At 42.3% G+C, this 21212-nt stretch overlaps 1 protein-coding gene across 1 annotated transcript in view; it reads right to left on the bottom strand.

The window, feature by feature from the left end:
• The window catches only part of LOC124545937 (trypsin 3A1-like), a 32896-nt gene extending 11943 nt beyond the window's left edge, over window positions 1-20953 (bottom strand). Inside the window, exon 1 of the mRNA XM_047124898.1 lies at window positions 20567-20953. Coding sequence (XP_046980854.1) covers window positions 20567-20953 — 387 coding nt within the window. The remainder of the gene's footprint in view (window positions 1-20566) is intronic.
• Window positions 20954-21212: the final 259 nt, after the last annotated feature.

The raw sequence follows: 21212 nt of genomic DNA, 5'->3' as shown, positions 1-21212 counted from the left end.
CAGATATCTTGTATCACGAATGTAATGTAAGAATTTATGTTGTTAACCTTTTTAGTAAAGTACGTTAAAGTTTCTATTTCAGCTATTTCATTGTACAGTGAGCCCTCTGTCACGTTCCTTGCTTTGGAGTAATTTTTCTTAAGACGTTTAGAGCTACACAATTTTAGCGTCCGCTGCTTCAAAGACGCCATTACGCGTCGATCTAAAAAGCGCAATCATAGCGGAAGCTTTAACATTTAACAAACATTTTTTCACAGCGATGCGCCGCAGCGGAGAGCGGAATTAGTTTTAAGATTTTACTTTTCAGCTGACGCCGAGAGCCAGGATTCGATTACCATAGCTCGAATATGATGGTAAGAGGAGTCTTCTCCGAGGGTTGTGTGGGTCCACAATAACTTCAATATCTGAGTCCAAGCTTTTTAAAGTACAAATTCGCCGAGGCTAATTAGCATATTATTATATTTTCATTCTCACGTAGTATTCTTGGAAGAAAAAATCAGTTAATAATTTTATCATATTGGACCACACAATTACATTTACACGTGCTTTTAATGACACTGAACAAATAAATAAATATAATCCTCTAGAACAGCCACTTCAAGGACCTTCTTTTGACCACTTGGTGGTAATGGGAAAGTGTTGTCGTAGCTCCGCCAGCGACGTACAGTGTGTAAGGTAAGTGCAAAAATAAAGCTTTCTCCTGCAACACGAGGTAGTATAAAAGACAGAATGAGCACTTATGGTGGTGTTTCTTATCGGGAAAATTAGCAAGACCCCACAACATACAGGAACTGGAAGGCTTTTGCTACAGCATTGTGATGCGTTTCCAAACTACATACAGGTACTACTGTCCAAAGGAGATCTGTGTCCCTCAGGATGCATTCACATCTGTCACACAAACATTTATCATCGTTATTTTGTACCGTCCAATAGAGAATAAAAAACTGCGAACTATAAAATCTCTGCTAACTTCATCCAGCAGAGAACTCAATAAGAATTTTACCACATCTCTCCTTTCCGATATATCGAAAACAAATACGTCTGTGTGCTGGAATTCAGCAAATGCGGAGATCCTGTTAAAAATAGAGGTGTTGATCTATAGGAACAGGTGGCCAGTGATTGAAATCGCTTGCTCAGACCAATGTGAAATTTCATAGCCAGCACTGTGGGAGGACCGCGTCCCCATATATAAGTCGCAAGAAAGGGTCACTATTTTGTTGTTTTATACATGGATGCTATGACACGTTTTGTACATCGCCATACATTTTTGTTTTCTTCTGCCATGACTTCGAGGCCTGTGTCATGTTCTAAACTAACATTAACGTGTTTCAATCCTTTGCTCTCACAGAAAACTAGATGTCGCATGGTGTAAATCATTATGCTGCTGCTGCTGCCACAACACACACTCTAAATGATTTTAAATAAAAGTCAGTCGCAACGTATGGAAAGTGGAAGAACTTTGTGTCATTGTAGTTTCCAAAGTGCTGTTCGAAAGTTATTGACAGCCTGTAGATTTAAACTCATCTTTCACATTGACCAAATAGCTGACACCTCAGTGCTTCATTTCCATTGATTCCTCATGTTGTGGTCATGCACGCGATCACTCTTTCGGTGCATTTGACTTGATATCCAGTCAGTGGTCAGAGGTATTAAGTAATGTGATCTGGAATTAGGACACTGGGCTGTTTTGACTTCGTGGTGGCGCCCTGACCATAGACGCACATGTGGGAGGATCCAAAAGGTGGCTACTGTGACGCTCTTCAATTCCATTCCATTATGATTATAGATATTATGCCATGGGGAACAGAAGTGGAGGGGGAGGGGGGGGCAGTCATGATGTCTACTCCAGTGGGCGAACACCATGCCCTGCAAACTGATTAAATGAGAAGTGTGTATCAATATATTACTGAAATTGATTTGAAGTTCATGTAACAGCATATACAAATGTATTGAGGTGTTAAACACTTTACGTAATTTGTTTATGTATGCAAATATTCTAGAGTAGTGGAGAAAAAATGAGAGGTTTCAGAAGTGCGATGCTATCTTTTTTTAGAGTCAGTGATGGTATACATCGCAGAACTGCAGCGAAGTTTTTGAAAGTGTGTTTTGAGACATATTCAACTGCATTAGTAACTCCTGAAGTAGGTCATGCTCAGAGACAAGGGTATTTCCCACAAAAGCACCAAGTGTCTCAGGGATGGTTTCACAAGTGTGTCGCAGTCTTTTATTTTAGAGTATGTGTTCAAATGTGGCAGTGGTGATATTCCTCAGAATTGTTTAAATATTCTCTCATCATATGTAGAGCTCTCTGTTTGTGCAGTGGTACATTTAGATTCTGTGGCATCTTCAAGTTATGTATTTGACAATATTCTGAAACACCGGATGTAATAACTCCTGAAGTAGTTCGTGAATTGCAACACAAAAAAGTGCGACAGGGATGCTGTGGCACTTCAGAGTCCATGATGTAATCGATTCTCAGACAGGTTTTTTCCCTTGGAAGGAGTTACCACGTGCATCGGTATTCCATTGAGGTTTACCAGATAAACACTGCTTTGTCTGCGTTTCGTACCGACCATGACTGTTGGTGTGTACTGTCCCAGCAGTGACTTCAACAGGATGTGGCCACTTCACGGAGTGAGCATTTTATTTTCGACAGGAATTTCTTACCCACTTTTGTTTGGGGTTAGTGTGACATCTGGTCTGTCTGCCACAGGGCCCAAGCACACACTCTTGGACAGGCACTTGTCGCTTTGCAGGACCCCAAGTTACTGTGTGTGGTGGTGTGAGCCAGCATTGAGTACGAGGCAGTGGCCAGGGGATGGATGGTAAGTGCTTCATGATGAAAATATTTTTAACACTGTAATTACATGTTTTCTTATGCAATAGGGTTGAAAAAGCTATCAATTTAATTACATTTTTCTATGTATTTTACGAGACCTGCATCTCCATAAACAGCAAAGAATGATGAGGAAGAGAGATCCAATCCCTACAAACAGAATTTTTTGTAATTGAACAGTATACCCTCTGCTATCCAATTGATTTCCCTGTCATGTGATCCTTCATCTCCAGCACAGAGCTGCCAATTTCGTGATGGGGAGAGAATGGGAGGGAACAGTAGGGACATTTATCAGAGTGAGAGAGGCTAATTGCTTGATCCATTTAATTAAGTAGTCAGTCAAATGGGTAGAGTGAGATGGGGCTATTTGAATAACTCAAGCCTGAAAGTACATCTGTACCAGCGATGGGGAGGGGGTAGGGTTGGTGATTTATTGAGGGGATGAGAGGAGGAAGGTGAGAGAGAGGATGGGGGAACAGTAGGTTAAGGACCTGTCAATGTAAAGAAAGGATTATCCCCTGCAGGTCATAATCCTCTTAGCAGAACAGTAGGTTAAGAATCTGTCAGTCAGAACAGAACAATAGGTTTGCCCCTAAATGTATGCTTGCACCTTATGTCGGCAACCTGCACTAACAATTGCGCTCGCGCTTTCCTTTCCCCCCTACGTTCATCTCTCAATGATGTGCAGATTCGTCAGGAACGACCCATGCCTCAGATACCACATCTGGTAGGATGACTGGTACTAGCTATGGACACACATGAATTGAAAGACATGCACCAGGCAGTTGAGCCATACGAAATTGTTATTATTATTATTGTCTCTGCATTTCAGTCCCTATTTTGTGCTTGTCTGAACTGTTTATCTTCCACATATCACTTCTGTAGAAGGCTACACTCACTGAAAAATACCTTCAGAAAAGACTTGCTTATGTTTAAGCTTATATTCAGTGTTATCAAAATTCCTGGTTTAGAGAAATGTTCTACTTGCTTTTGCCGGTCTGCATATTACATCCTCTCCATTTTGGCTATCAAAATTTCTTTTGTTGTCCAGAGAAGAAAACATGTCTACTACAATTAGAATCTTATTATCCCTGTATCGCCTGATTTGATTCAACCTGATACCATTACCTTTGTCTTACGTTTGTTGACGTTCGAGACTATTCATTCCATGAAACTGAGCTTTTATGTTCTTCACCATCTCTGACAGCATTACAATGTCTTTCACAAATCTTAAAGGTTTTCTTCCTCCTACCTGAACTTTTATTCCCCGTCGGCATCTCTTTTTGGTTTTCTTGACAGTATGGTTAGCTTACAGACTGAATAACACCAGGAATTGACTACAGTTGTGTCTCACGTCCTTCTCAGCTACTGATTTCATGTTGTTATACACATATAAGTGCACATGAATTTATGAATAAGTAGTAAGAATGAGTAGAGCTTTCAGGAGAAGACTATTATCATACAATTAACACACTCCAAAGACAACACATTTTGATCAACTTTTTGGAAGCTTGATTTATATTTTATACCAATTGTTTTCACAAAAAATCTAGGCCACGGATCTCCTCATGGTTTCCTTTCAAATATCTGCGCCCCTGCACCACTGCAGGAGCCTTCAGTCCGTCTTCTTATTTGCCTTCTTTTCCTCCTCTCCTTCTTTCTCTCCCTTTCCTTTGCTGTAGCACATCCACTTTTCCCTGTCCTTCCCGAGTATCCCACCCATCACGAAACTGCGCCCCGGTGGGAGTGGTGCCCTGGACACGGGCGCCGGCTGACGCGTCCCAGCTATAGTCTGTCGGTAAACTGAAGAGCGAGTGAGCGAGTCCCCACCGTCATGAGGCGCTTCTACAGGCTGTTTCCCGACGTAGTGCCGGCTCTGCCACGGCGCAGGCTTTTAATCTGTGGCGACGCCGTGTAGAGATACATCCCGGCTGCTGCATTTATTTTTAGCAAATGCGTTAAGACTATAAGGGATACAAAAGATGATAGCTTCTTCCGAAAAACAACATTATAGAGTAAATAATATAAACATAAGAACAGAAGTCAGGACTCTACTACAAACATAGAACTGAATGCCCGTTCATGTGAATGTATGTTCCCTCTAGTGTTATTCGTAAAACGAACCCCACATAGCGCAATCAATCTGTAGAATTTAAGGCTTTCTCTTACTTTGTGTTTCTACTAAAAGATAGAAGTTTTCTTTGAAAGCCTGTATTAAAACTTAACAAATCTCGCAACATGAAGAGTGTTTAAAAAGTAAGCAGAAATTTATAATTTTTGTGTGTTGTATTAGTCCGATTTGCACTACTTGTTTTCTCGCTTTCTTCATAAACATGTCTGAAAAATATGTGAACAATGTTGTACATATTGGTTATTTACTCTGTCAGCTGTCAAAAATGTTACATGTGTTTTGGTAGCATCAAAGATTATTTATTTTGTATAAAAAAAATTGTTCAAATGGCTCTGAGCACTATGCGACTTAATGTCTGAGGTCATAAGTCGCCTAGAACATAGAACTAATTAAACCTAACTAACCTAAGGACATCACACACATCTATGCTCGAGGCAGGATTCGAACCTGCGACCGTAGCGGTCGCTCGGTTCCAGACTGTAGCGCCTAGAACTGCACTGCCACTCTGGCCGGATATTTTTTATAAATACAGATTAGAGAATCTGTATTAAATTTTGTTATAACAGTTGAATAAAGTGTATGAAATTTTTAGAAATGTTAAATATTGCTTTTGGTGAGTCTGTTATCAGTAAACCTAGGACATAGAAGTGGTATAAACATTTCAAATCAGGTCTTAAAGGATAGTGGTTTTATAAGCACGGATGAAATAAAAAAATGCACAGTTAAGAATCCTATAATCTATCCCGAGGAAACAGTTCCTAAAGCGTGTCTGGAATTGGAAAATTTGGAAATATGTTGTAAGGACTATGGGACGAAACGGCTGAGGTCATCGGTCCCTAGGCTTACGCACTACTTAATCGAACTTAAACTAACTTACGCTAAGGACAACACATACACCCATGCCCGAGGGAGGACTCGAACCTACGATGGGGGAAGTCGCGCAAACCGTGACAAGACGCCTAGACCGCACGGCTACCGGGAATTGGTTAAAGCTCTGGCATAAGTGTATAGTGCGTAATGGCAAATATTTTGAAGAGGATAACATTGCTGCAGATTAACAAATAAAGTTCTAACAAAAAAAATAAAAATTAATATGTGAACGCACCTCGTATGTCAAACTTTTTACTTAGAAGTGCAGAATCGGTGTACATGTTTCGAAGGAAATTTCAGCAGTGTTTGGAATAGCTATTGCGCACATGTTTTAAACAATATGTCTTAGAATCAGGAGAATAGTAAACTAGATAGAGATTTAGTGACAGAATACATTCAAATGCTACTGTTTCATAAGCATCAAAGGTTTTGCGTGAGTCTGCAAATGTCTATAACGATGGGTTTCCTCCCAAAATTATTAGTTTTGTTTCGTGGCGATTCCAGTAAAGCATGCGGCTTGTTTTCGCTTTTCCTTCCTTATGCGTCTTTTTGTGGTGACGCTGACGTTGACATAAATTGCAGTCCTTTGATTGGGAATGGAAATATTAGCCAACAGTCGTTTTTGAGTCGCCTCTTTAACACACGGTATTATAACATTAGAGACGACCGAACGCTCATTACTCCGCAAATACCTCCTCCCCTTCGTATTCTGCACATTTTCTTGAAATGCAGGGCGATGAGGCATTACTTCCGGATACCGAAGTATATCAGTGAGTATACAAAGTTAACTGCGTGACGCTGGCAACTAAGATCCCACGAACAGAAAGGCGTGTATCACTGCACGCCGATCTACAACCCTACAGCGGTAACAGGAAACTAATTTTGGGTGCCCCTGTAGGCCGGTGGCAGCGTTCTTCCGGGAAAGGCCACTTCCCCCACCAAAAGCGCAGCACGCTCTTGAATTTGCAGACAGACTATATGCCAGTGACACCCCACATGAGAATACATCCGCCATGCCACCATGTCCTCTACGGTGTGCCCTGCTGGCGAGCAGAACGCATCGCCTCGAGATGGTTGCGATATGCTCGTACCCTACGTGTACCGCAGGGTACTGGGGCTCATCAGCCCAAACGACTTTTTCACATACTTCAGTGGCGGTGTTCCTGCACCCATGCTGATCTCTGTGCCCCATGACGTGCGGTGAGCAGAAATATGAGCCCAGTACCCAACTACACAACCACCTGCTGTGTGTCACCTCCATTCTTAGTCACAGCGCAGCACTGTCTTCGTCGACGCTTGTCATTAACGCGGAAGAAGGATATAGAACGGTTACGCATGGGAAATTAACTTGAAGACGGTATTATTACAAACGGAAGAGGAAGTGCATGAAAAAGAGACTAGGTATGACACAGCACTTACAGACTTAAGACGGAACTAGCCCCAGAGCGGACGATATTTGTTCACAATTATTGACATACTTAGAAAATTATTCCACCTCGTTAGCAACATATATCAGAACAGCGAAATACAGAACACAAGAGAAATATAATAATTCCAGGCCCCGAAACGGCAGCTGCTACAGGTATGACCAGACTATCATCATCATCATCATCATCATCTTGGACAGTTTCCAGCCACTGGCTGGGTCTGTCGGGAACACAAGCCTCTCCATCGTGTTCTGTCTTTCCACCATTCCCCCTCTTCCACCTTCGTCCAGTTCTCTCCTCTTCTCGTCACACATTCCTTCACTCCCTTCACCCATCTATCTTTTGGTCTTGCCCTGGGCCTCTTCCCCTCCAGTTGCAGATCAAACGTCCTCTTTGGAATTCTTCCCTCATCCATTCTCTTCATGTGTCCATACCACTGCAGTCTTGATTTTTCTATCCTGTCCTGTACTGGTTCCTCCTTTAGTCTTTCCCTCACATACACATTTCGCAATCTGTCTCGTCTTGTTACACTCAACCTGCTCCTCTGGAACTTCATTTCACTAGCTTGTATTCTACTTTTGTCGCTTTTGTGCCTTACCCATGTCTCACTTCCGTATGCCAATATGGGGAAAAAGTAGGTTCGGTATATAATTCCCTTGGATTTCTGTGGCACCTCCTTGCTCCAAATAAGCCCCCTAATGCATTTGAAGAACTGCCCTGCTTTTCTGCACCTTTCATTTATTTCCATTGTGTTTCCCCCCTTACTTTCAATCATGCTTCCCAGGTACTTGAAGTTCTCTACCACTTGTAGTTTTTCCCCTCCACAAGTTATATCCACATTTGGCCTATTCTTCTTCCTTGTTGTGACAATTATTTCACTTTTCTTTGCAGAGAAATGCATTCCATATTGTGCTGCCGTTGCCTCCCATACATCTAACTGCTCTTGCACCTCCTTCTCGCAATTTCCCCGTAACATCAGGTCATCGGCAAAAAGCACTGCTTTAATTTTATGATCTCCAATTGCATCTGATACTTGCTGTAGGATTTCATCCGTAACAATAACAAACAATAAAGGCGAAAGTGCACTTCCATGTCGCAGCCCATTTTCCAGCTTGAACCATGCGGTATGTTCCCTCCCCACTTTCACACAACTCTCACTTCCCTCATACATTTTTCTGACTTTTCGTGTTATCTCTTCATCTATCCCTTTTGCGTTCAGCACATCCCAGAGCTTGTCCCTATAGATACCGTCATACGCCTTCTCAATATCTAGAAAGGCCATGATTAAGTCCTTCCCGTACTCATAGTGCCTTTCCTGCAGTTGCCTTACCGCAAATATGAGGTCCGTTGTTGATCTTGCCGGTCTGAAACCATACTGCTCCTCTTGCAGTCTACTTTCAATACTGCTTCTTATTCTCTTCTCCAGGATCTTTTCATAGATTTTTCCACAGTGGCATAGCAGGGTGATTCCTCTGTAGTTCTCACATCTCCTTTTATCCCCTTTCTTGAAGATTGGGACTATAATTCCATTCTTCGAATCCTCAGGAATTCTGTTCTCCTTCCACACCACCCTCAGCACTCTGTATAGCCACTGGGTTCCTACTTCTCCTGCTGCTCGTATCATATCCACTGTTACTTCGTCCCAACCTGGTGCCTTGCCCCCTTTCATCCTCTTTATGGCTTCTTCCACTTCATTCCAAGTTAGATCATCAGTTTCCCCACTATTATAATCGTCTGCTGCCTTAGGCTCTCCATCGCTGTTAGTTACCCGCTTGACGGCATTCAACAGATCTTCAAAGTACTCCTTCCAAATCTTTTTGAGCTCATGCATTTCCTCCACAACTCTTCCATTATTATCCATGATCCTCAGGCACTCGCTTCTGTCGTTCCTCTTATTTCTTACCATGGTGTAAAGTACTTTTTTGTTCCCTTCACTGTCCTCTTCTAACATTCTTGTCCATTTTTCCATCCACTTCTTCTTCTCCGCCCTTACTATGGTCTGTGCTGCTTTCTTGCTTCCCTTATATTTTACCCTAGCTTCCTCTGTTCGGGTCTGGAACCATTCTCTGAAGGCTTTGTTCTTTCGAAGTACTGCCTCTTTACATATGTTGTTCCACCATGGGGTTTCCTTACTTCTCCTCTTTGTGCTAGTTCTTTCGCACACAGTCTCAGCTGCCTCAACTAGAGCCCTCTTAAAATCTCCCCATTCTTCTTCCACTGTTCTCTGATCTTCCTTTGGCAGCTTCTTCCTGATCAGTGTCTGGTACTGGGTCCTCCGTTCATCCTCTTTCAGCATCCATGTCTTCAACCTTTTCTCCTATATGTCTGTTGCCCTCCTATCTTTTTTCGCTCTCAGACTATCTCTCTCACACTATCATGGTTGAAAATTACTGACACGAATTATTTACAGAAGAATGGAGAAATTTATAGAAGACTATCAAGGCGACGCTCAGTTTGCGTTCGGGAGAAACGTAGGAGTGTGCAAGCCAATATTGACCCCTACTTATTTTACGAGACAGTCCAAGAAAGGCAGACCTACGTAAATAGCATTTCTGTACTTAAAGAAAGCTTTTGACAGTACTATTGTAATACGTTCTTCGAAATTCTGATGGCAGTAGAAACACAAAGTAAGAAAAAGCCTTAAATTCTACAGATTGATTGCGCTATGTGGGGATCGTTTTACGAATAACACTAGAGGGAACATACATTCACATGAACAGGCATTCGGTTCTATGTTTGTAGTAGAGTCCTGACTTCCATTCTTATGTTTATATTATTTACTCTATAATGTTGTTTTTTGGAAGAAGCTATCATCTTTTGTATCTCTTATAGTCTTAACCCATTTGCTAAAAATAAATGCAGCAGCCGGGACGTATCTCTACACGGCGTCGCCACAGATTAAAAGCCTGCGCCGTGGCAGAGCCGGCACTACGTCGGGAAACAGCCTGTAGAAGCGCCTCATGACGGTGGGGACTCGCTCACTCGCTCTTCAGTTTACCGACAGACTATAGCTGGGACATGTCAGCCGGCTCCCGTGTCCGGGGCACCACTCCCACCAGGGCGCAGTTTCGTGATGGGCGGGATACTCGGGAAGGACAAAGGAAAGGCGGATGTGCTACGGCAAAGAAGAGGGAGAGAAAAAAGGAGAGGAGGAAAAGAAGGCAAATAAGAAGACGGACTGGAGGCTCCTGCAGTGGTGCAGGGGTGCAGATATTTGAAAGGAAACCGTGAGGAGATTCGTGGCCTAGCTTTTTTGTGAAACAATTGGTATAAAATATAAATCAAACTTCCAAAAAGTTGATCAAAATGTTTTGTCTTTGGAGTGTGTTAATTGTATGATAATAGTCTTCTCCTGAAAGTTCTAATCATTTTGGGTAGGAAATCACCTGGCGACCTTGGCTTATTTATTAGTTCACACTGACGTCATTGCACGTGCTGTGTGAGAAGTGTTGGTTATACATGCTTTGAAATGGGTCACACAGGGGAGTAATGTACAGCGTCAGCTGAGGTTGAGCAGTACGTAGTACATCTCGGCACGCTGGATTCTGTAGGTTACGCTTATCGCACACGCGAGCACAACATAACAGAAATATTTTAAACCCCTAATACCCGAGACTTATACCATCGCAATACCTTATCTAAAGGTCGATATTATGCAGCTCATTGCTATGGCTGCGATGTTACTGATGTAACAGAACGTTCTGGACATTACAGTTCGCAGGTCAGTGAATCGCGAACAGGCTGCACGGTCTTCGAGACTTTGGAGGCGTCAGTTGGTGATTAGTGATCAAGTGTGAATCTCGGACTGTGGCCCAGGGCCAAAAAAAAAAAAAAAAAAAAAAAGATTCATTTTGAATAGTGAAGAGTTTTAAAATGATATTTGAATCGTGATAGTAACTGATTACTCTTGAGAAATGATCTCGAGAAGCTGACTGTGAAAACACGTGATTTATGAGCAGTTTTAAAAGTGATATGTTTATGACAGCTATCAGTTTAACGTGGGTAACTAATTTCTTAATAGGTTAGCATGTGTAACAGTTCAGTATTGGAAGAAGTTATAGTGTACCTTTTGAAATATTTAAGCCGATATATTTGAAGTAAATAATAAAAGAACTCTGAATAATATTATATGGACATAAACGCCAAATTAATTATGAAAATGTATTAAATTAACTTCAAAGAAAGACTATATCGATTGCAATGTAATAAAAAGACATTATTCGTATTAGATGATATTGTAGTGCATAACCTTTTCGAAATTAACATTATTATCTTAGTCATTATATGTAAGAGAAAAAAGATATTTAAAATCACTCTTAAACAGATCATTTCTTCTGCTGTATATAAGGTACGCTGGCTATTGCCAAGCGGTAGGTTTTGTTCTATTTGTTCTCGTACGTAGCGAATAATACAAGTGTGTGTTCTGTGTTACTGGAAATATATTTACAGTATTATTTTTTCAGTCTCTACGAAGCGAGCAGCGGTGATCTTTGACTGGCAACAATTGGCCGCCATTACGCGGCGTATTTAAATTTATTTTTTTATGTAACATATCACCACAGCCGGAGCACAAAGAATCATTTCAAGTTGTTCAATTAACTAAAGTGCAAAGCTTCACTAATTTTATTTCTTCGAAAACTGCATACTTTCAAAGATACGATTTATTCTAGGTCAGTGAACTTAGCCTGCATTACATTTCGCCGAAAGCATTCGAAATAATTTGTTGGAAGCCTGCAAACAATATTTACATTTATATTTGGCCTTCTACAAATCAATATATATATATATATATATATATATATATATATATATATATATAATCTTGTGATTCACTTAATAATAATAATAATAATAATTAATAACCACAGAAAGGAAGGGATAATGTAAAGTCTTACGCCATTTCGAGTGAACTAAATAACAACTGAAATATTCTTACTGTGAACTAAATGAAAGGGACTGACATATGAAGCTAAGTAGGATGAGTGACATTGGACTGAGAGAGACCGATAAGGGTCCATAAAGTAGCCTTGTGTGAAATAAACCTGGTTTTAAACTGACTGATTATTATTATTTCAGATCAGTACATACAGATCCTTGTGCGTATATGACGCAGCGCAAAGATCGCTTTAGATACACAGTTCAATTCAGTAGCCACCTGCGTATCCCACGTAATAAACCCAATTTAAGCCGTCCATCTGACACGCACTTGAGTGAATACTGTTGCGCTAAAATATGTAGAAGATGATTACAAGCTACTGCAAACCAGATGATGGAAAGTCTCGACGACGCAGTGGCAAAAAATTCAGTCTCCCACTCATGTGGACGAAACACAGAGAACCGACAACTCACCTATTTACTGTGCAAATGAAGAGAGAACACATTCTAAAAATCAGTTTGCCTCCTGATTGATCAAAATATCAAATGGAGAAAAGGAGATAATTCAGAGAACGAAAGGGTTCTTTGACGAATTTAATCAGTACAGTAAGTACACTATCGAATCAGAAGTAACGATATACTGCCATCAGCTCTGTTCGATAACATTTGTTGCTGAGAATTTCCCAGCGTGTTATTAATATGTGTATCACACTGCATCTCACCCTTTTACTGTTTTGACGAGTCTTTGGAGGAAAGACGAGATTGAAAATGTGTTTAATTGTTACGTATTTTTACCCTATTAACTCACGTTCCTTGCTGTGTGCCTGATGTGAGTGATTGGTTAAACTAATCAGATTATTTTGCAAGTTCTGTGCGGAACCAGAGAGTATGACTGAGATGTACCAACCTAATGGTACCCTTGTAGTTGGGAGTTACAAAGATGTACCTTTTAGATGTACCTTTTGCCTAACTCCCCCCCCCCCCCCAAAAAAAAACGCGTCCGGCCAAAATTTAGAATAGTCAAATACTTTTGCTTCGGAAATGCATGAGTAAACAAATATGTACTCAAAAATAATGCCGCCAAATTTTTTATTCTGTTATCAGTACACTTGAGGTGTTGGATGTAAATGTTACTCGGTCGACATTTCCGCTTCGCTGAAACAATTTGCAACCTTTTATCGCTAGAGGGTTCCGAATTGTAGCGTGTAACATGGCGGTGTGTAACGTAGAAACGTTGTTAAGTGACAATCTGTTGCTCTAATGGGGTTTCCAAATGCATAAAACGTTCGTCCAGTAGAAAGTCACACAATATTGAATCTATGTATGGTGATGACTGTATCGATAGCCATAACGTGCGACGTTGGGTTGTTAGGGCTCGTAGTGAAGGAAACAGTGGTGCTAACCTTAGCGTGTGAAACAGAGTTTGGAGTGGATGACCGCATACAGCAAATAACGACACACACCACAATTCAGTTAATGGACTCATCAGAGAAAATCGAGCCAGCCATCGTGCACACCGTTTCCTGCACTGCATTTCTGGAATAATAGCCTCTATGAGTATATGTTTTTGTGATATACCGCACTTACTTTACCACTAATACACCGAATGTTGCTTCATAGGGGAAAGAATAACTAAAATGTATACCATTTACGTCAACAACAGCCTTGCCGTCGTGGTAACACCGGTTCACATCACATCACCGAAGTTAAACACTGTTGAGCTTGACTAGCATTTGGATCAGTGACTGTCCATTACTGCCGAGTACCGTTCAAATGGCTCTGAGCACTATGGGACTTCACATCTGAGGTCATCAGTCCCCTATAACTTAGAACTACTTAAATCTAACTAACCTAAAGATATCACACACATCCATGCCTGAGGCAGGATTCGAACCTGCGACCGTAGCGGTCGCTCGGGTCCAGACTGAAGCGCCTAGAACCGCTCGACCACACCGGCCGGCCCCGAGTACTGTTGGTATGCAGGTGAGGACAATTGAGGAACTACTTGACTGACAAGTAGTAGTTCCCTTAACTAAAACTGATAATCGCTAGGATAGCAGTGTTCTGACCACATGCGCATCCTCTGACACCTGTAGGCTGAGAATGGCACGGCGCTCTTTTGGACGTTCCGAGGCCTTTTTTGACGGAGCTCATATCTTTTATTTCATTTTAAGGTCGTGTTGATCTCAAGAAATGGAAACGGAGTGAGCAGCGATGTGGATTAAACAAACAATGAGGTATTTGAGCAGGGGGATTCTAAGCTTGCCTTGATTCCCAGATACTCCTCTATGTCTCTTTTCGTGTGATTAAATGAGGAAGGTGAAGGATACAGTAACCAACTGACTCTTCACGCGGATCTATTCATTTATATACAGCACCTGGTACGCAAATTTTACCTTCAGCAAGCTAATAATATTTTCCGCGGGTGATGATTTGTGACAAAATAATTAGAGGCAGACCACACGGACACTGTGCCTTCGACATCAAGACCCTCAGGTCTTATGTGAGGCTATTTGACATGGGTCTAGGTTTATGGTACAGATTTTCTGCTCACAACTCGCCACCATGTCCCGGTGATGATGGAAGAAGCCAACAGGGTCTCACTTGCGAACTTAACCTGTACCACAGCGCTTCGCGCCCTGCTCACTGCAGTCCACGCCAGGACAGCTCTGTGTTCCGATACACGCGACCCTCGTCACCCGTCCTGATACTTGAACTGTGGCTGGCGGCTTCGAGGTCACGTTAGCAGCACCGATGTTCGGTGGGCTGTTCCCCGTTAAACGATTTCTCGCACAAATGCATCTGAGTCTACATCTCCATCCACACCCACACTCTGAAAATTAGTGTGAAGTGCATGACAGAAGCTACTTACGATTGTACTACACACGTGGAGCGCGGAAAAATGGCTCTGTGCTTGGTGCAATTTGTGTAATGTCGCCTTGGTGATTTCTAGGGGCCATAGTATATTCCTAGATTCATCTGTTGATGCTTCGTAAGCAGTCTTTTGTGACACAGCTTGTGCTTTCTTCATGCACCTGCCAACTGAGTTTTCTTGCATTTTCCTAACACTCTTCTATTGATCAAAGATGTGAACAACGATGCTGCCCTTCTCTGTATGTTTTCAATAGGTGCTCATAATCCTTTCTGGCTTGGATCCAGCACACATGAGCAACATTCTGGAATGGGTCACTAGACTATTTTCCACTTCATTGCGGATAATGTCATTTGCAATCAATGTCCAGAAATTAACACCTTTATTTCACCTAAGATATCGTTCTCTCCTTTATTTTTTTAAGTGTCAGGACGATAATCCGCAAGCAGAAGATATACATGGTCTTTGGGTGTTAAAAGTACAAACGAAAGGTTCTAGTAAGAGACAAAAAGAACAGTCCTAATATACATAGGTCTGGCAAGCAATGGCTTCCCCAATACGGCGTGTTTGCGAGTGCAGTCATGCCAAAATTACAGTACTGTTAATGTCCAAAGGTACACTGGTTTCGAAACACCTCAAGTGAGGCGTAAATTACACAGAGATAAGGATTACACAGAGATAATGTACTACCTACATTTGATTTTATCATCATTCTGGATATCTGAGTACTGGTAAATAGCGATTCGAAACAAGTGCATCAGTCCTGGCTTGCAATACAACGGCTACCACGCCCCCCCCCCCCCCCCCCCCTAACCGCCCTGCCCGCCGCCGAGACGTGCATCCGTTCAAATTTATTGTGGGGGATATTTAAAAACAAATTGTGGGTGATTGCAACGCATTCAGGATGCATTTTGGATTTTGGAACATGTACAGGCATGGCCGAGATATCCTGATGCCTGCCTTAGGTTGAAAGGTGTCGGTATGGAACATCTGTTTTTATATGTTTGTCCTCAGTTGCACACATACAGATTGGACCCTTAGGAGATGTTCATGTACTCAGTCACAATACCAAGAACCAGACAAGTCATTGGTTTCTACACTTACATTTATAAGGATTATTTGCTTGTATCGTTGTCCTCTACTTGTCCTTATTGTTTACACCTATAATAGTCAAACAGCTTGCAGTACGTGAAGTAGATCTGTTTAAAAATGACGGCGGGGTCAGGGATTTTCTGTGCCTCGTGATGACTGGGTGTTGTGTGCTGTCCTTAGGTTAGTTAGGTTTAAGTAGTTCTAAGTTCTAGGGGACTGATGACCATAGATGTTAAGTCCCATAGTGCTCAGAGCTATTTGAACTATTTTTTTAAAAATGTATAATTATAACCTCAGGCTGAGTACACCTTGTAATCGCTGTTTCACAGAGATTACGTTTGGTCGAATCATAATGCATTTAAGTACTCTGGTTCAACATTATTTAAAATTAATTGTGACATTTTCGCGACTCACAATTTCTTGAAAAAATTCTCAGATAATTTTTGAGCTGTTGTTACAAATGGTTCAAATGGCTCTGAGCACTATTGGACTTAACATCTGTGGTCATCAGTCCCCTAGAACTTAGAACTTAGAACTAATTAAACCTAACTAACCTAAGGACACCACGCACATCCATGCCCGAGACAGGATTCGAAAATGCGACCGTAGCAGTCGCGCGGTTCGCGACTGAGCGCCCAGAACCGCTAGACCACCGCGGCCGGCTACTGTTGTTATAACTAGTGTAAATGCAGAGGAGAGAGCGAATAGGCGAAGGCCTGTATGAAGGGGAGGACTTACATGGTGATGTGAGTAATGAAGAAACAGCACTCGAAGGGGAAAAGACAGGAGATCCACTATTAGACTTTAAAAAGATTTTGGATGCCTTAATATCGAATAAGACGGAATGGGTAGAAAACATTCCATCGGAATTTTTAAAACCATTCGGAGGATTCCTAACAAAAATACTATTCACGTTGATGATAACATGAGACTGGCGACGTACGATCGTCCACACAATTCTGAAGACAGCAAGAGCCGACAAGTGCGAAAGTTATAGCACAATCATCTTAACAGCTCATGCATTCAAGCTACTGACAAGCATAATATATAGAAGAATGGAAAAAAGAAATTAGGTGGTGATCCGTTTAATTTAGGAAAGGTAAAAGCGCCACAGTGGCAGTTCTGACATTGAAGTTGATAACGGAAGCATGACTGAAGGAAAATGAAGTCACGTTCATAACATCTGTCGATCTGGGCACAACCTTCTACAGTGTAAAATGGTGTAAGATTACGAAATTCTTGGAAAATAGGGGGTAAACTGTAGGGAAAAATGGGTAATATACAATATGTACAAAACCCAATGCGGAACAGTAAGAGTGGACGACGAGGAACGATGTGCCCGGATTAAAATGGGTGTATGACAGGGGTGAAGGCTTCATTCTCTACTGCTAAGTCTATACATAGAATAAGCATTGAGAGAAATAAAATAACGGTTCATGAGTGGGATTAAAATTCAAGGTGAAGCAATATCAGTGTTAAGATTCGCTGATGACACTGCTGTCCTCAGTGAAAGTGAAGAAGTATTACAGAAACTTCCTGGCAGATTAAAAGTGTGTGCCGGACCGAGACTCGATCTCGGGACCGAGTTCGAGTCTCGGTCCGGCACACAGTTTTAATCTGCCAGGAAGTTTCATATCAGCACACACTCCACTGCAGAGTGAAAATCTCATTCAAGAATTACAGAATCTGTTGAATGGGACGAGCAATCTAATGACTATAGAACATGGATTGAGAGTGAACCGAAGAAAGACAAAAGTAATTCGAAGTAGCAGAAACGAGAACAGCGAGAAACTTAACATCAGAATTAGGGCTCACAAAATAGACGAAGCTAATTAATTGTGCTACTTAGGCGCCAAAATAACCCATAATGGACGGAGCAAGAACAACATAAAAGCAGACTAGCATTGGCCAATAGAAGTCTGCCAGTATCAAACACAGGTGTTAACGTAAGGAAGAAATTTCTGAGAAGCTATGTTTGGAGCACAGCAGTCTAGGGTAGTGAAACGTTTTAAGTATTGATGAGCAATATATATATATATATATATATATATATATATATATATATATATATATATATATATATATATATGAAAATTCGACTCAGTTTTATTACCGTCATTTCTGTAGAATAACAATACATAATTCGTCAGTTTTTATCCACATCTACATCGTGTACAGCGAGTTGTAGATTTTTGTGAGGACAAATCGAAAAAAAGATAACGATAAATTAAATGAAATAGAAGAAAATTTTTTTTTAAAGATTTCAACACCTAATGCCATTCGTCATAAAGAGGTTGTGATGATCTGTATGCCTCCAGTCCCAAGGTAGTTTTGCGTCCGAATAAGTGCCTTTTTACGTTACGCTCTCATTCTTGAAACTATCTGATAATCTAACAACAAATATTACCATCTGGGTATGGTGGTTTCATATGATACCAGGAAAACGGATCCAGTCTACAAAAGAAACTGCTTAGAAATCGCTGTTCTAGAGTATTGCTCAACTGTGTGGTTCCACACCAGATAGAGCTGTCAGGGAATACTGGATATACACTATGTGATCCAAAGTAACCGGACACCCCAAAAACATACGTTCTTCATATTAGGTGCATTGTGCTGCCACCTATTGACAGGTACTCCACATCAGCAACGTCAGTAGTCATCAGACATCGTGAGAGAGCAGAATGGGGCGCTCTGCAGAACTCACGGACTTCGAACCTGGTCATGTGACTGGGTGACACTTGTGTCATACGTCTGTACGCGAGATTTCCACACTCCTAAACATCCCTAGGTCCACTGTTTCCCATGTTACAGTGAAGTGGAAACGTGAGGGGACACGTACAGCACAAAAGCGTAAAGGCTGACCTCGTCTTTTGAGTGACTGAGACCGCCGACAGTCGAAGAGGGTGGTAATGTGTATTAGGCAAACGTCAATCCAGACCATCACACAGGAATTCCAAACTGCATCATGATCTACTGTAAGTACTATGACAGTTAGGATGGAGGTAAGAAAACTTGGATTTCATCGTCAAGCGGCTGCTCACAAGCCACACATCACGCAGGTAAATGTCAAACAACGCCTCGCTTGTTGTAAGGAGCGTAAACACTGGACGATTACACAGTGGAGTCGTGTGGAGTGACGAATCACGGTACACAATGCGGTGATCCGATGACAGGGTGTGAGTGTGACGAATGCCCGGTGAACGTCATCTGCCAGCGTGTGCAGTGCCAACAGAAAAATTCGGAGGCGGTGGTGTTGTGGTGTGGTCGTGTTTTTCATGGAGGGGGCTTGCATCCGTTGTTGTTTTTCGTGGCACTATCTCATCTCAAGCCTACATTGACGTTTTAAGCACCTTCTTGCTTCCCACCGTTGAACAGCAATGCGGGGATGGCGATTGCATCTTTCAACACGATCGAGCACCTGTTCATAACGTACGGCCCTTGGCGGAGTGATTACACGACAATAACATTCCTGTAATGGACTGGCCTGCATGGAGTCCTGACCTGAATCCTGCAGAACACCTTTGCGATGTTTTGGAACGCCATCTTCGTGCCAGGCCTCACCGACCAGCATAGATATCTCTACTCATTGCAGCACTCCGTGAATAATGGACTGCCATTCCCCAAGAAACCTTCCAGCATCTGATTGAACGTATGTCTGCGATAGTGGAAGCTATCATCAAGGCTAAGGGTGGACTAACATCATACTGAATTCCAGAATCACCGATGGAGGGCGCCACGAACTAGTAAGTCATTTTTCAGCCAGGTGTCCGGATAATTTTGCCCACATAGTATATAGAAACAGGGCAGCATGAGTTGTGATCTGTCAGGAAGTGGTACAAAGGGCAGAAAAACTCATGCTGGCAGATGTTTAAAGGCAGACTGCCACTACCTCTTGTAATATTACTTAAAAGTTTCAACTACTTGTATCAAATGAGGAATCTAAGAGTATACAGTAGCCTCCTACAGATCTGACTTATGGTGCTTGTGATTAAAGCAATTACAGCTTGTTCAGAGGTATTTACAAAGTTATTTTTCTCACAATAGGTTCATGAATGTAACAGAACATGCCTTAATGTGTGGTATAGTGACGAGTGGCCTCTCCTATGCACTTCACAGTGCTTTGTAGAACGTGGGTGTGGCTGGGAATGTAAAGGTACTTATATGCTACACAAGATAGGGTATAAAACAGGGTATAGTTGTTTGTACAATCAGTGTGCTGATATGACCTTGAAACAACCAAACACACCTCAAACTTCAGGACTGGCAGCAGTTATCGTTGCTCCAAACACAAACCTCGCCTTACTAGGATCGTAGCGAGCAGCATGCAAGCGACGATAGTGCAGGCTAAATGTGCTGGTAAGACTCATTGGCTCGTTTCATAATCGTCGGACTGTGCCAGCAAGCAGTGAGCAGTGAGGTCGTAGCACAAACGCACCACAAATGTAACCTAAATGTCGGCTCACCTGGACGACCCCGACGTCATAGTCGATCTCAGGGTGTGATTGAGTGGGGTACTGGAAGTCTGCGTGCATGATCAACTGGGCGATGTCGAGCCGAACGCCGCCGCTTTCGCGGCTGGACGAGCCGACACGCAAGCTCGTGTGGGCGGTGGGTGTCTGGGCCGAGAGAACGCAGTGCGCCGCCGTCAGCGCCCACGTGCTGCTGATGATCGATGCGCCGCATCCGGTGCTGTCCAGGATCTGCAAGAAGGCCATCCAGGGGAAGTCTGCGATGTCGGCTGGCGTGCCATTGAGGATGCGCCCGTGGCCGCGAGTCCTGAGCCAGAGAGCCGCCAGCGACGGTAGCGCCAGCAGACACGCCGCGGCGATGACGAGAACTGTGCGCGTCATAGTGGAACCAGGGAGCGAGGTGCAGGTGGCGAAGCCGCTTTTATACCGCCCAGGCACTTGTCGGGCACTATCAGATTGCTTCGTGAGCAATGGCAGTATTCAACATCTGCGAATGTCGTATCTCAAGTGGCGTACCACATGCATAGATCTTGTTATCACAAAATGTTCAGACGTCCAGCTATTTACCTATTCTGAAAAGGTCGAGTTATTTCCGACTGTAGAACTCATCTGACAAACAACTACACTACTGGCCATTAAA

The sequence above is a fragment of the Schistocerca americana genome, chromosome 8 (genome assembly GCF_021461395.2).
Source record: "Schistocerca americana isolate TAMUIC-IGC-003095 chromosome 8, iqSchAmer2.1, whole genome shotgun sequence".
Lineage (NCBI taxonomy): Eukaryota > Metazoa > Arthropoda > Insecta > Orthoptera > Acrididae > Schistocerca > Schistocerca americana.
Note: the sequence above shows the minus strand (reverse complement) of the source record. Positions and strands in the feature narration are given on the sequence as shown.